This window comes from Trematomus bernacchii, unplaced genomic scaffold, assembly GCF_902827165.1.
Source record: "Trematomus bernacchii unplaced genomic scaffold, fTreBer1.1, whole genome shotgun sequence".
In the NCBI taxonomy this organism is placed as follows: Eukaryota; Metazoa; Chordata; class Actinopteri; order Perciformes; family Nototheniidae; genus Trematomus; species Trematomus bernacchii.
The window spans coordinates 4,657,467-4,670,625 of record NW_022987662.1 but is presented as its reverse complement, the minus strand read 5'-3'; the positions used below and the strand labels follow the sequence as shown (position 1 = coordinate 4,670,625).

Sequence of the window (13,159 nt, the reverse complement as noted above, 5' to 3'; positions counted from 1 at the left end):
TATTTTTCTTTGTAAAACGTGTGGGAGTATTGAATTGTTGAATTTAATAAATGAAATCACATGATAACTACTACATCAGAAAACACATTATAATCTACTGCATGATTTGGGATGTTATAAGTCATGTAATCATATCAGAAACTACAGTATACTTATTTTATTTATTAGTAAATATGTATTATTAGCTGTAGAATTCATGACAGAAAATTCCTTTATTTATATAAATAGGTGTATGATAATTAAATATTCTAATATAATATTAATACACAATATAAAATAGTTCATGACATTAAAATAAAAAATGACGTTGCTGGTGTTAAATCAAGTCAGCTTTAATCAAGTTAATTTATTAAGCCCAATATCACAAACATTACAAAAAGATGTACAATGCGTTCTGTGGTTTCAGAAAGTAAGGGACGAAATAAAAAAAAGAACAATAAATTAATTAATAAATTAACAAAAAAGGAAGTTAAACAACTTTTGTGCAAAACGGACAACTGCAATATCATCCTTTTTCAAGATTTAAGGCTTTAATCAAGTCGATATTTGTTGTTATTAAACTATGATCACATGTTATATTATCTGCCGACGTGTGTCTTTCTCCTGCAGACTCTTGAAGGAGCTGAGCTGCATGACCTCCCTCTGCTCGGGGGAGGAGAACTTGACTCTGAGCAGCACTTCTCCTCCGTGTCGCTCCACAGGGCCTCCCTCTGAAGCCTGCGCAGAAACACAAGAAGGAGAGGGAATAAACTCACATGCAGCCTCAAAAACAAAACAATCCCAGAATATGTGATGAAGAACTGCATTATTCATAAATGTTTAAAATTATTGAGTTCAAATGGAAAACCAAATATTTGATAAATAACTTTTTTTATATAAAACTACTTTGAGAGCCTGATGAGATGTTACTGTCATGTCTGTATGAGGCCCCATTTACACGGGAACGCAAACAAACCGAGTTCGATATCAAAAAAGTCTTCCGTTCACACGGATACGGCTCAATAAACGTGTCCCTTCACACGAGACCGCTCGACCCGCTCGAGACGCTGTAGTACATATGCCGGGCCTGTAAGTGGCGCTGTACTTCCGCCGCAAAATACACCAAAAGCAGCGAAGAAGACCCCCGAGCATGGTTGCCATGGTTGCCTGGTTGCCCTTCTGTTTATTCTCCGCGTGGATTTAGCAACATGTAGTTCATGTAGTTCTCCATGTCCACTTGTTGCTGATGGTTGTGGTAGAGGAGCTGTAGATTTTGCACTAACATCTGTAGCATGGTCAGTAGCAGTAGCAGTAGCTACTGACCATGCTACTGACAGTAGCTACTGACCATGCTACAGCAGTGAGCAGCAGAGGTGGGGAGAGGCGGGGCTATGGCTTCATCGTTATCAGGAAATTATCATATAGGACGTACACACGGAGCCGTTTGGCGCCCCAGAGCGTTCCGTCCGCAGATCTATCCACCTTGGGACCCGTTATCGTTTGAGGGGTCCGTTTCCGTGGTTCTGTTACGGCCTCGTGTGAACGAACGGGCTATACGAAAGAGAAAAGTAGCAGATACAACCCGTTTCGTTCCCGTGTAAACAGCGCCTCAGAACTACTGTATGCTACAGCCAACAGTCAATTAGCTTAGCTTAGCATAACAATTGGAAACATGGGGAAACTTCTGCCCTGTCTCAGTCCAAATTGTAATAAAATTAACTTACCAAAACCAAATCTAAAGCTATATTGTTAGATCAATATCTCTTGTAAGATTATAACCTTACAAAGTGTGAACAACTAGCATTTGTGGATGGAACACATATTTAATATTGAACACATAGCCTTTCAGTTTTACCTTGTGACAAAGTGGGTACCAGTTGAAGCTCTGGGAAGTCTTGTCCTCAAACCTCCAGCCATCCAGCGGGAAGAGGGCCTCGCCGAGAAACACTTTCCTTCTCAGGGTCCCTGAATGCCACACAGAGGCCTGCAGTCTCTTTCCAAGCAGCAGGTGGCGCTCTATGGGAAACTGTCAAACACCAGACCAAGAACTTTGTTTAATTTGAGAGAAGTGGCACATTTATTGTCCAGACAACTGAGGTAAAATCATGTTTGTACCTTGAATACTTCATTATAAACCGGATTCGTCGTGCTTTTCTTGACTGTCGTCTTCATTTTGCCGCTCTTTCCTGGCAGCATGCAGAGTTTGACGTACCTACACAAATACATATCAAGATGCTGAGTATTTGATGGATAACCCGATATGAAATAAGACCTAAACATGAACAAGCATTCAGAGCACTGGACAAAATGTTGCTCCAAAAACAAGTTAAACAATATTGAAAACATTTTCACTTGAAATAAGTACAAAGATCTGCCAATAGAACAAGTGCAAATTAGCTTGGTAAGATTTCTTGAAATAAGAAGGGATATTTAGATAAATCAGATCTTGTAATTAGCTGGTCGAAAAAAATTGAACTATATTTGACCAGAATCAGGAAATGTTGTGTTAAAATATAAGCCGCAAATGCTCAAAAGTTTTCTGTTTTCTGATATTAGTTGGTGATCTTCAAATAAATATGTAAAAACAGAATGTGTTTCATCTGAGATATAACTCAAAATAAGATTTTTTGACTTAACAAGATGATGCATTGTCTAAAAACAAGACCCGATATCTCACTGCAGTGTTAACTTCTGAAGTTAATGTGACTTATATCAGCAGGGCCGTCCCTCCCTACAGGCCGATCATGCAGACTCTGTGAGGCCTCACCTTGCGGAGGGGGCCTCACCTTGCGGAGGGGGCCTCATCTTGCGGAGGGAGCCTCAACTGAGCGCACTTATGCGCTTATGCGGCGACGCTTGCGAAACAGAGGGCCTCATCATATAACTTTGCGTGGGGCCTCATGTTGGCCAAAGACGGCCCTGTATATCAGGTGTAAAGACATATTCTGACTAGATATTAGACAAATATACATGGCAAGATTTCAAGTTTTTTGTAGTGAGAGTGATATTTATTATCCTTACGGGTGGCACTTCTTCTTCTTGGCGTCTCCGTGGGAGAGATTTCTGCAGGACCCGACGGTGATCTCCAGACAGGAGGAGTCGCTGCTGTAGGACAGAGCCAGCTCCAGCTCTCCGTCCATGCTGACGCTCTCCAACAGGCCGCAGTCTATGCTGAGGATGCTGCAGCTGCTGCCCTGAGAACATTCAAATACACAACATGTAGTATTCTGCCACTGAGAACATTTAAATACACAACATGTAGTATTCTGCCACTGAGAACATTTAAATACACAACATGTAGTATTCTGCCACTGGGGGTCTCCGGACTTCATGATACAATAGCAGTTTCATGTTAAAAAATCTGTGTTTTCTGGTTGCTTAGCTTGGTAGCTTGACTGAAAATGAACGTCCAGGAGGGGCTGTGAGTGGAGTTGGCATTTGTGTTTGCTCAACTTGTTAATCTGATAAAATGTCCACTTTGTTCAGTTAAAACATTTAATTTCTGACAGCTTCTGGCTTCAGGAAACAGCAACCCGTTTAATGAAACAAGGCAATCAATATGTGGGAATTACTTCTTTTTTCTTTCTTTGTAATCGTTATTCTGCTTCTGGTAAACAACTACAAAGCAGACACATGCTCAAAGGGAATACATGGCATGAAGATTACAGAAAATAATGACAGATTTATCCAGGTTTAAATCATTTAAAGAAACATTTTGGACTATGTAAATGACCAACTCAACAAAATATATAAGATATGTCTAGTTGTACTAACTGATGGCCATTAGCATGAGTAGAGTACAGGCAAATAAGAGTATTTTTTATATGAGCTAGAGGGCTGAAGAGTATGAATCATAAGTGTGTGATATTTCGAACGTCACAGGATGTCACTGGGAGATTTTTTTGCTCTGATTATCAGTTTCTACTTACTCTCTTTCCTCCGGAGTACTCAGAACCACAGGAAGTTTCTTCCTCCGCCCCGGTGGACGAGCCCTCCTGGTCGCTGTCTTTGCTTTTCTTGAACAGGTTTGGAAGACTGGGGCCTTTAAAGAGCTGGAGAAAGAAGCAGGGATATTTATTTAGTATTTAATAACAGTTATTCCTTCTTAGCAAGATAAGATGATTCTGAAATTGAGTTGACTTTCACTTTTGGTACTTTAAGTAGGCCTATATACTGATCCAAATCATTTTGTACATTTGATAGCCAATTGGAGTCCGAGTGTTACATAGTGATGACACCGTGTAACAGCAGTAAACAAAAAGTCAGATCGAGGCGTTTCAGGCCTCTGGAATGAACTTTGGGATTTTAGCATTTGTTTCAAGTTTCAAGTTAACACAATACAACAGATAAAATAGTACAAGTAAATAAAGTAAAATAGAATATGATAGAAACTGTGCAGAATAGTCTATACAGTAATTGAAATATTGATATATATGATATATGTTAGTTGCAAACAGATTAATGTTATGTATGTCCTTTCAAAGGTTCAGGTGTTTAACATTCTTATAGCGTGTGGAATAAAACTTTGCAGACCATTTACATGCACAAAAACCTATACAACACACTACAGGAAAAGGGAAAACCCCAAAAAGCCAGTATAGGTGTACTGGCATTTTAAGGCACTAAAGCTGAACATGTGGATTTGTTGCAGCTCACGTACCCTGCTAGATTTGCCGATGTCAGTTTCAGAGAGGCTCTTCTGGGTGCTCAATTTGGAGCCTCTCCGGTCGTTGTCCACACTCAGCAGATCTCCTCGCACATCGTTCTGAGATGTGGAAATCTCTGCATTGAGAAACAAGAAGTTAGACCATGGTGTCCACACTTTTTTCACCGAGGGGCACATACAGAAAAAAATATATGAAGGGCTGGGTCACTCACTAGAGGTATATTGCCTCATAAGTTCAGTTATAAGTTAGCAAAATCAATCAAATGTAGGTAAATGATGCTTGTGAGTGTTGGCAGCTCATCCCTTAAAACAGAAGCCTCAGATTGATTATAATAATGAGAAATAGGAAGGGTATATTTCAAGCTTGTTATGTAAATAAGTCATTGGGCTTTTTTCTTATCAACTAAGATATGTTAGAAAATGTTTCCACGTTTAATTGACTGCATTTATTTGAAAAGTGGTCTTATTAACACATGAATACTACTGTGTAAAATATTTTTTAATTTATATTTAAGAAGTACAATATAAGACAAGCACAAGTTTGATTTGTGGGCCATATTTCATTATACTTTTTTAATTTGCTGAGGGCCAATTCAAAATGGTCCGCGTGCCGCATTTGGCCCCCGGGCCGTAGTTTGGACACCTCTGAGTTAGACTCTTCAAATCTCAGGAAATAACTGAATAAATGTTAACTTGCAGAGAAAAACTAAAACTATTTAAAGCCAGACACACATTTCAAACTGCTTTTTTCTTTTAAAGGAGAGGTGTCATGCTTTTCCGGTTATTACCCGTCCCCTTGTGTGTTATGAAGGTTTTTATGCATGTTAACGGTGTGCAGAGTCAAAACCCTCAAAGTACACCCTGTAGCGAGTAAAACTCTAACACAGAAAATACCTCCCCAAAACGCCTCGTTGGAGATACGTCATTGTCCATTTGATTCTTCCGGGTACGGCATGATGTCATGCCGTACCCAGAACGAAATGGACCAATCCGTGGAGCCGTTACGTTACATCCGCGGAGCCGTTACGTTAAGCCCCCGCTGATTGGTCCAAATTGACCAATCCACGGACTTCCTCACACACAGGCAGCTCTGCTGATTTCTCCTCCCTGGCTGCAGGCTGATAACAGACTGTTGGGATCGCAGCAAAATTCTCTCTGCAGACCCATTCTCACAGCGTTTATCAACCTTTTTCTTACTCAATATCAAGCCACACTTATTGTTTTTACTTCGGATGTGACTTTGTGTGTGCTCAGGATGAGTTTGGCTGTGTTTCGCTATGTATGCTAAACAAGGAAACAACACCTCCACGGAGCTCAGCGCAATTCACAACGTCCCGACCAATCAGAGCACACTGGGCTCACAGGGAGGGTGGGGGCTGGAGCTATTGGAGCTACAACGAGCCGTTAAAGGCAGAGAGTGAAATTCAGTGAATACAAGTAGTTTACAGAGATGCTGTATGAGCAACCAATGTGAGTTTGGAAAAATGCACAGTATAAATCTATTTTAGTATACCTCAAGAATGGAATTATGATCAGTGGAAATGGCCATGACACCTCTCCTTTAACAATGCAATACATTATGTCGTTGCTTTCTGTGACCCTTATCTTATGCAACTTCTGTTGCAGTTGATTAACTCAGGATTGTTTTTGCATCATATTATTTATGGCACACTTCCTTTGTGGTAATCATTGCTCATCAGATTAATATGCAATCTTAATCACATCAGAGGAAGTGATGCTACCAATTCTGAAAAGTTATCACCATGCTCACTGGAAATACCGATGAGAGGAAGTGTTTCAAAGATGCATAAACTTACTTTTAATATGACTGGTGAAGGAATCCATCAGATCCTCCACAGATTTGGTAAAAGGTTTTGAGTTTTTTAAATCCTGCAGATCAAAACACATCGTTAATTGGCACTCAGTCCATACAGTACACTTGATAAATGTAGAATAAAGATGGAAATATGTCAGTGTTTTACCCCATGTCTGCTCAGAAACGCATAATCTGATAATAAGTAGGGCGGAGGAGTCGGAGGCACGACTGATATGTGACTGTAAAAAATATCAGAACAAAAAAACATGTTACTTTGGCTTTTATTTTCAAGTTTCTCATATAATATATATAATCATATAATGTTCAAGAACACATATGTTAAAACTCCTCGTACCTGAACACATTGTAGGTCGTTAATAGTTTGTCTCCAACCATCTCATATTTGTCTGTCAGGATCGACAAAAAGAGAAACATTTACACACTATCAAAAGAGGACAGTGACACTTAATACAAATGTGAGCATTTTATTCAGGTTATAAATATGAATGAGTATTGTAAACACACCTGTGGTGCAAGGAAACTTCTTAGCCCTCTCCTCTAAGAACCACTCTCCAGACCTGAACTTGACATCTCTGTGAGGAATAAAAACAAAACAAAATCACATTATTAGCACTCACACGTACTTATTAACGTACTAGAGTCTCTCATCCATGTCTGTCTATTTGGAAATTAGCAGTTGCTGTAAAGTGGGATTTAAACGTTTTTATAGCCAAAAAAAATTGCTACATGTGGAGAAAAACAAGGTAAACCACATCAAGGATTATTTCTGAAACAGTATGCAGCTCAAATGCTTTTTCTCTTGCCGGTTTACCACAAGGTGAGTTCCTTTTTATATCCTGCTTCTTACACATACTCTCTCTGAGCAGTGTTTCCGCCAGACCAGGGCTGTTAGGGCGTCCACCCCGAGAGCGCGGGGGGGGGGGGGGGGGGGGTGCTTGCTCTCTTAAAGCGCCGGCTGTTTCGGCTCCCAAACGGCTCTTCATGTTACCACAGTTTACCACGGAGCCTCAGTTGCTGCGAGGCTCTGGTGCTCGCAGCTCACGCGCGTGCTCCACTAGCACCGCTCATCACGTTCAAATCACGCACGTTCCGTGTTGTCCTGTAGCAGTTACCGCCGATGTCGGGGAAACGATCTTCAATACTCCGAAAAGAATCCCACCAGACTCCTTTGCCCCTCCAACAGAGGGATGTCCTTGTCCTTTTTCCTTTTCGTTATTTCAAGCGATAAAAACTCTCGATCTTCTCTCGAATTATTAATATTTTTTTCGTCAAATGACGGCAAGACGCCCCCCTGGCGGAAACGCTGGCTCTGAGTGTTAAGGCCCTGACACACCAGGCCGAAATCGGCCGTTTTCGTTAGTCAGACGACGAAGCGTGCCCTGTCGCCCAAACTCAATTTGGTGTGTCCCGCACCGTCGGCCGTGACACGCCTTATTTGGCCTTTCATGGCCGACGCATGGCCGATTCAACATGTTGAAGTCTGAAGTCTTTGCGGTGTGTTCCAGTGCGACACATGGCCAAGACGCAGGAGAACACGGCGACGCAACAGTCGGCGTCGGCGAGTTCTCTGGTGACTGCTTGGTGTGTCAGGGCCTTTAGCGATGCTTGCTAATGTAAACAAAGACCGTATTATGTCCAAGACAGTCAGGCATTGTTTCTGATAGCAACTTTCTGATAGGGCCGTGGGTGTAAAGCCAGCCCACATTTCCGATATTACGTCATATTGGCAGCAAATCTGGATCAGCTCCGTTGTACCCCCGTTTTTAGAGATTTGGGCACGGAGGAAAAGAGAGAGGGTTTTGTTTCTGACTTCTGACACTTTGTGAGTTCCCCGACACACCGGGGACACATTGAAAAGACATAAAAAAGTGCATTTTGCATGATAGGTCCGCTTTAAGAGTTGTAGTAAGCATGTGTACTGCACCTGTAGGCGTGGCAGACCGTGCACTTCCAGTCCTCCGTTCCCACGCGGCACCGGCTGCAGATGCGGTGGCTGCAGCCGCGGCACACCGCTCCGGAGTTCCACAGTTTTCCCAGAGGCCTCTGGCAGCGAGCGCAGGTCCGCTCACCGTACTGCCGGGAGAAACTCTTCGCACCTCTCCTCCGAAGCTCCTGGAGGTCATGTTTCATCCTCCTGAGATGAAGATGGAGGAAAACACAAACTTTAAATGAATACTCCACCCACAAAATGACCATTTACATATCACTTATACTCAACTGGTGTTACCTTGAATTGTTAAAGGAAAGATAGTCAACAAAAGGGGTTAACATGATTTTTCACCAGCTAACAACTGTTTATCTTAAATAATAAGGATTAAAAATCATAACATGTGTTTAGGAGGTATTTAACATAAGACTGGATATAATTCATGGGTTGGGTGACAGGGTAAGGGTTAGTTTGTAAACTGATGTGTTGATGTAGTTTTGCTGTTTTAAATTGGGCCCTTATTAAAATAAATTCATCAAGACTTTATTTTAATTGTATTCTTTGTTCTCTATGGATTAATATGAAAAACGTTTCCTGCAATAATTAATGAATTCAATTGAGTAATTTATATACAACTGTTCATTTTGAAGATACAGTATGTATTTAAGCTGTTAGACAAAGAAGAATTATCTTCTGTCAGTAAACATAAATGTGAATGACAAACATCAATTCTTTATAAGCTTCTTGTCACAACAAACCCACAAAATCGTATTTCCATTATGACTGTTTGTTGCTGGTCTCATAATGATTAATGAGAGATGATAGTACAGCCTCCTTCAGCATCATTAAGAAGTATTTCCCATGCAGTAGTAATTATGAAAGTAGTCAAAATGACTCACCTTATCCTGTCCTCTTCAATAGTACGCAGCTGTTGGTCTCTCCGAAGAACCTCCAGGACTCTTTCTCTCTCCAGAGTTTGAAGAAAAGTTAAATCCATCTTTAAACAGCAGCAGTCTGTGATCATCTGTATCACTACTCCCTTCTCTCTGTCTCTCTCTGCTTCACTGGCTTCTTTTTGTTCCTGTCTCCTCCTCCTCCTCCTTCTCTTCGTCTCTTGAACCCTCCCTCTTTACTGAACGCAGACCTCCTCTTCAGTCCCCACAGCTGAAAGAGTAAAAGTGAGAGAGTAAAGGTTATTCTAGTACATTCCGGTAAGAAGCCCCTTCTCCTGATTGTCATCTCCACAGTGTCCCCGTCCACGTCAGAGCCAGATATATCTGTACCTCCTGAGCAGAGGGTTTGTTTCCACTTGGATGATTTAACTGTGGAAAACCCTATTTTAATAAAAAATGTCTCATGAAAAGTGACTGGGTACAAGTCTGCGACCTGATGACGCAGAGGGTTAGTAATCTAGGGTAACATCTACCACACAGGATCTGATGTAATAACAGACTACATTACATCTGAGCAAAATCCTACATTGTTTTAGACAGCTCATGTCTTCATCTTCCCTTCCTATCAGCATTACAAAGCATCACCCCACTGCACATGATCAGTACATTTCATTTCATTTCACTATACATATTTTCACCTCCATGAATTTACTTCTGGTCTGTGGTCAATGCCGTCTACTTGCTTTTTCTTTGCACTGGAACTGAGTTACAAAGCTATACAGTATCAATCAATTACCACCAACTCAATGATAATTAGGTCAGTATACTATCTTGTATCTATTAAAGCCGTCTCCTGGCAAACCAAAAGCTTCCTCAAGTGCAGGAAGAGCAGTGAGGCTTCACTGATGTCAGAGCTGCAAAACAAACCAAATGCCAACCTTTGCATTATTGATGATTGACGTGCGTCTGTGTACTAGATTTTTTTTTTTTTGCAGACCAGTAGACTTATTTCAATCTTACTTCAATAAATCATGACCTGAAGCTTGACATGTTGTTAATAAATATTAGAGGTAGTTGTTTGTATAATGTCAATTCAGACTTAAATGCTTTATTTTAGAGTTTGATACTTTGGGAAATAGGCTCATGTGCTTTCTTAACATTGTTGGATTGGTCAAATGATAGCTTTGATGCTATTATTAATCAGTTTATCCACTAGTCCATCTAGTGCTATGTCTCTGCTTTCATCATATTAAGTCTTTGGGTATTGGACTGACAAAACATCACATTAAAAGACATCCTCTTGGCTGGACATATTTCACTATTGACAGACAGATAAATCTATAATGGAAATGTTCAACTGTTGAAGAGCTTGTTAGCTTAGCTTAGCATAAAGATTGGAAGCAAACACAAAGGCTTTGTCTGAAGGTAGACAAATCGGATAGCACCTTTAAATCTCACTAAACAATGTTAGCGTGTGGTTGTATAATCTTTAGAAAAACTGAAGTTTTAAAAATAAATGTTGTTTTGGGGTTAGTTTATGTCCCAGACTAGCAAGCAAGCTAGTAAGTAGCACACCAGTCCAAGAGAGACCGTTTTTGTTTTCAGTCGTTATGCTAAGCTAAGCTCATGGCTGTATTTGTATACAAAAAACTAAATGGTATCAATTCTCTAGCTCTTAACAAAATAATGAATAAACGGCCACATGTCAAATTATTTATTTCAGCTCTTATTCATCTCATAAGAGGGTCTAATTGAAAGACATTTCAATCTGGCACATAACCACTTTGCTCTAGTAGACAAGTGAAGCATGGTGAGTAGAGAGTAATAGCCTGATGCCAGCCTGTGTTGGGAGATAAGAGCCTGTGCTTGTTACTGTCCAGAGCTGCCAGGAAGCTGTAGAAAACATCAGCGTAGGCTGTAATCAGGCCTCACGTCTCACAGAGACACACAGCTGCTATCTGTCCTCTGCTGACGTGCACCGGCCACAGGGATTCTCTCATCTTGTAAATAGAAATGAGGCAAGATGGGAAATGTGCTGCTAGAGAAAGGTTGTGATGCAGCAAACATTTCTCCATGCTTGTAATTTGTTAATGTTAATGGATTCATCTAATCGACAGGTGAATTGATAATGAAATGTATTATTCGTTGCAGCCTTAGCTTAGCTTAGCATAAAGAATGGAAGCAGAGGGATACAGCTAGCTTGCCTATGTATTGATTAAGGTAACAAGATCAAAAAACACTTTGAAAGCTAGCAAAATAACACGTTAAGTCTTATTTGTTCAATTCGTACAAGAACTTACATTTAAAAGAAAATGTGGGTTTGTGATGCAACAGACATTTCTCCATGCTCACTGATTTGTGAGTATTCAATTATTCATCTTGAGAATGATTGGCAGATTAATCGATAATGAAAATGATTGTTAGTTACAGCCTTTATACAGTCTATTACACCCCCTGGCTCTGTCCTCAGGTAACAAGATCAACAAACACCTTTAACTGTGATAAAATACCACAGTAGGCTATGTCTTATTTGTTAAAAAATAACTTAAATGCATGTTGTGGCTTCTGGAGGAAGTTTGTGATGCAACAGACATTTCTCCATGCCCCACTATATTTTGATTCCTCATTTGTAGAAACAAGTGCTCTCACTTTGACAGTTTGACAGGAGGCTTTTAGTATGATGATCATCATGTCTATGCAAGTCATTTCAGAACTCGCCTCTACTATGCAAAGAACCATAATGATTCAGGCTGTGGTTTGGTGGTCTGAATTCACATCCGAGAAGAGAGCGTGGGAACCCACATCAGCCCACAGCTCTGATAGGAAGGGACACCTGACTGGTTACACTGGGACCCTAATACGGAGTCTGAATGCCGTGAGAAATACTGAACCGGTCACGAGGTCTCAGATCAGTTTCCCACAAGAGCGCAGCTTCCAGGAAGACCTGTGTGAGCGGCTGCATACCTCGAGTCAGCTCTGGCAGCTCTGCACTAAAACTCATCACCACAAACCGATTCCAAATAAAAACGTCTGTCATGGTCACGCTCACACGCCATGAGCTCTGACAGTGACTGAGGGTCCAAAACGTGAAGAAGTCACACAAACCCTAATGAAAAATATCTCAAAAATATCTCACACCTACTTAAGCGGCATGGTGTCGACATACAAGTATTTACAAAACCATGTACTGGTTTCAATATTTTTTCTCCAGTTCTTCACAGTCACGAAAGTGCCTGGTTGCTAAAAATAAGCATAGTTACAAGGTAAAAGGAAAAGCACTTGTTACCAAAATGTATTTCCTTTTCACTGATGTGCTGACAGACATGTACTGTATGCAGCACTCCAACATGTAAATCAGGCTTAAGGGCAAGAGGAAAGCGTTGCACATAATGCAGATTTGTACATATGGCTTTGTCAACATGTGACTCAAGAAGGCATAATCAATACACAGCATGCAGCCAGGAGACAAGACACTGCGTCACTGCACAGAGAACAGGAGACCTCCACTTATAGAGCAGTCACAGACATGTATACAACTAAAAGCAACAATCACTTCATTTCAGTCATTTCTGCTTTTATGATTACTCAATTGTTAGCTTTGATTACAAAACAGATACTCAACACCAGCTCTTTTTTTGCTAATTCGAATCTTGATATCACTTTGACAAGTACAACCTCAAAAGGAAAGCACACTCAGGTTTTTGAAATGACAACTGGGTCACAGCGTTGCAGAGCAAAAAGCTGCAACATCTTACCTTCAGTCTCGCTGCAGAGTGGTCAGCCTGAGGAAGTGGCAGATTTGGTATACACAGAGGGAAACATACAGAGCTCTGTTTCCTTCCTTTGTGAGATCAGAC

The 13,159-nt window shown here is 40.7% G+C and overlaps 1 protein-coding gene across 1 annotated transcript; it reads right to left on the bottom strand.

Moving 5' to 3' along the window:
- Window positions 1-316: 316 nt before the first annotated feature.
- sytl3 (synaptotagmin-like 3) lies at window positions 317-13,142 on the bottom strand. The gene is made up of 13 exons (XM_034135485.1): window positions 13,058-13,142; window positions 9,309-9,573; window positions 8,407-8,616; window positions 6,987-7,054; window positions 6,817-6,868; window positions 6,628-6,700; window positions 6,463-6,535; window positions 4,640-4,761; window positions 3,909-4,031; window positions 3,001-3,173; window positions 2,095-2,191; window positions 1,835-2,005; window positions 317-717 (listed from the first exon to the last, which is right to left on the bottom strand). The coding sequence occupies exons 2-13, from the start codon at window positions 9,431-9,433 to the stop codon at window positions 574-576; spliced, it is 1,431 nt and encodes a 476-aa protein (XP_033991376.1). The 5' UTR covers window positions 9,434-9,573; window positions 13,058-13,142; the 3' UTR covers window positions 317-573.
- Between the last annotated feature and the right edge of the window lie 17 nt (window positions 13,143-13,159).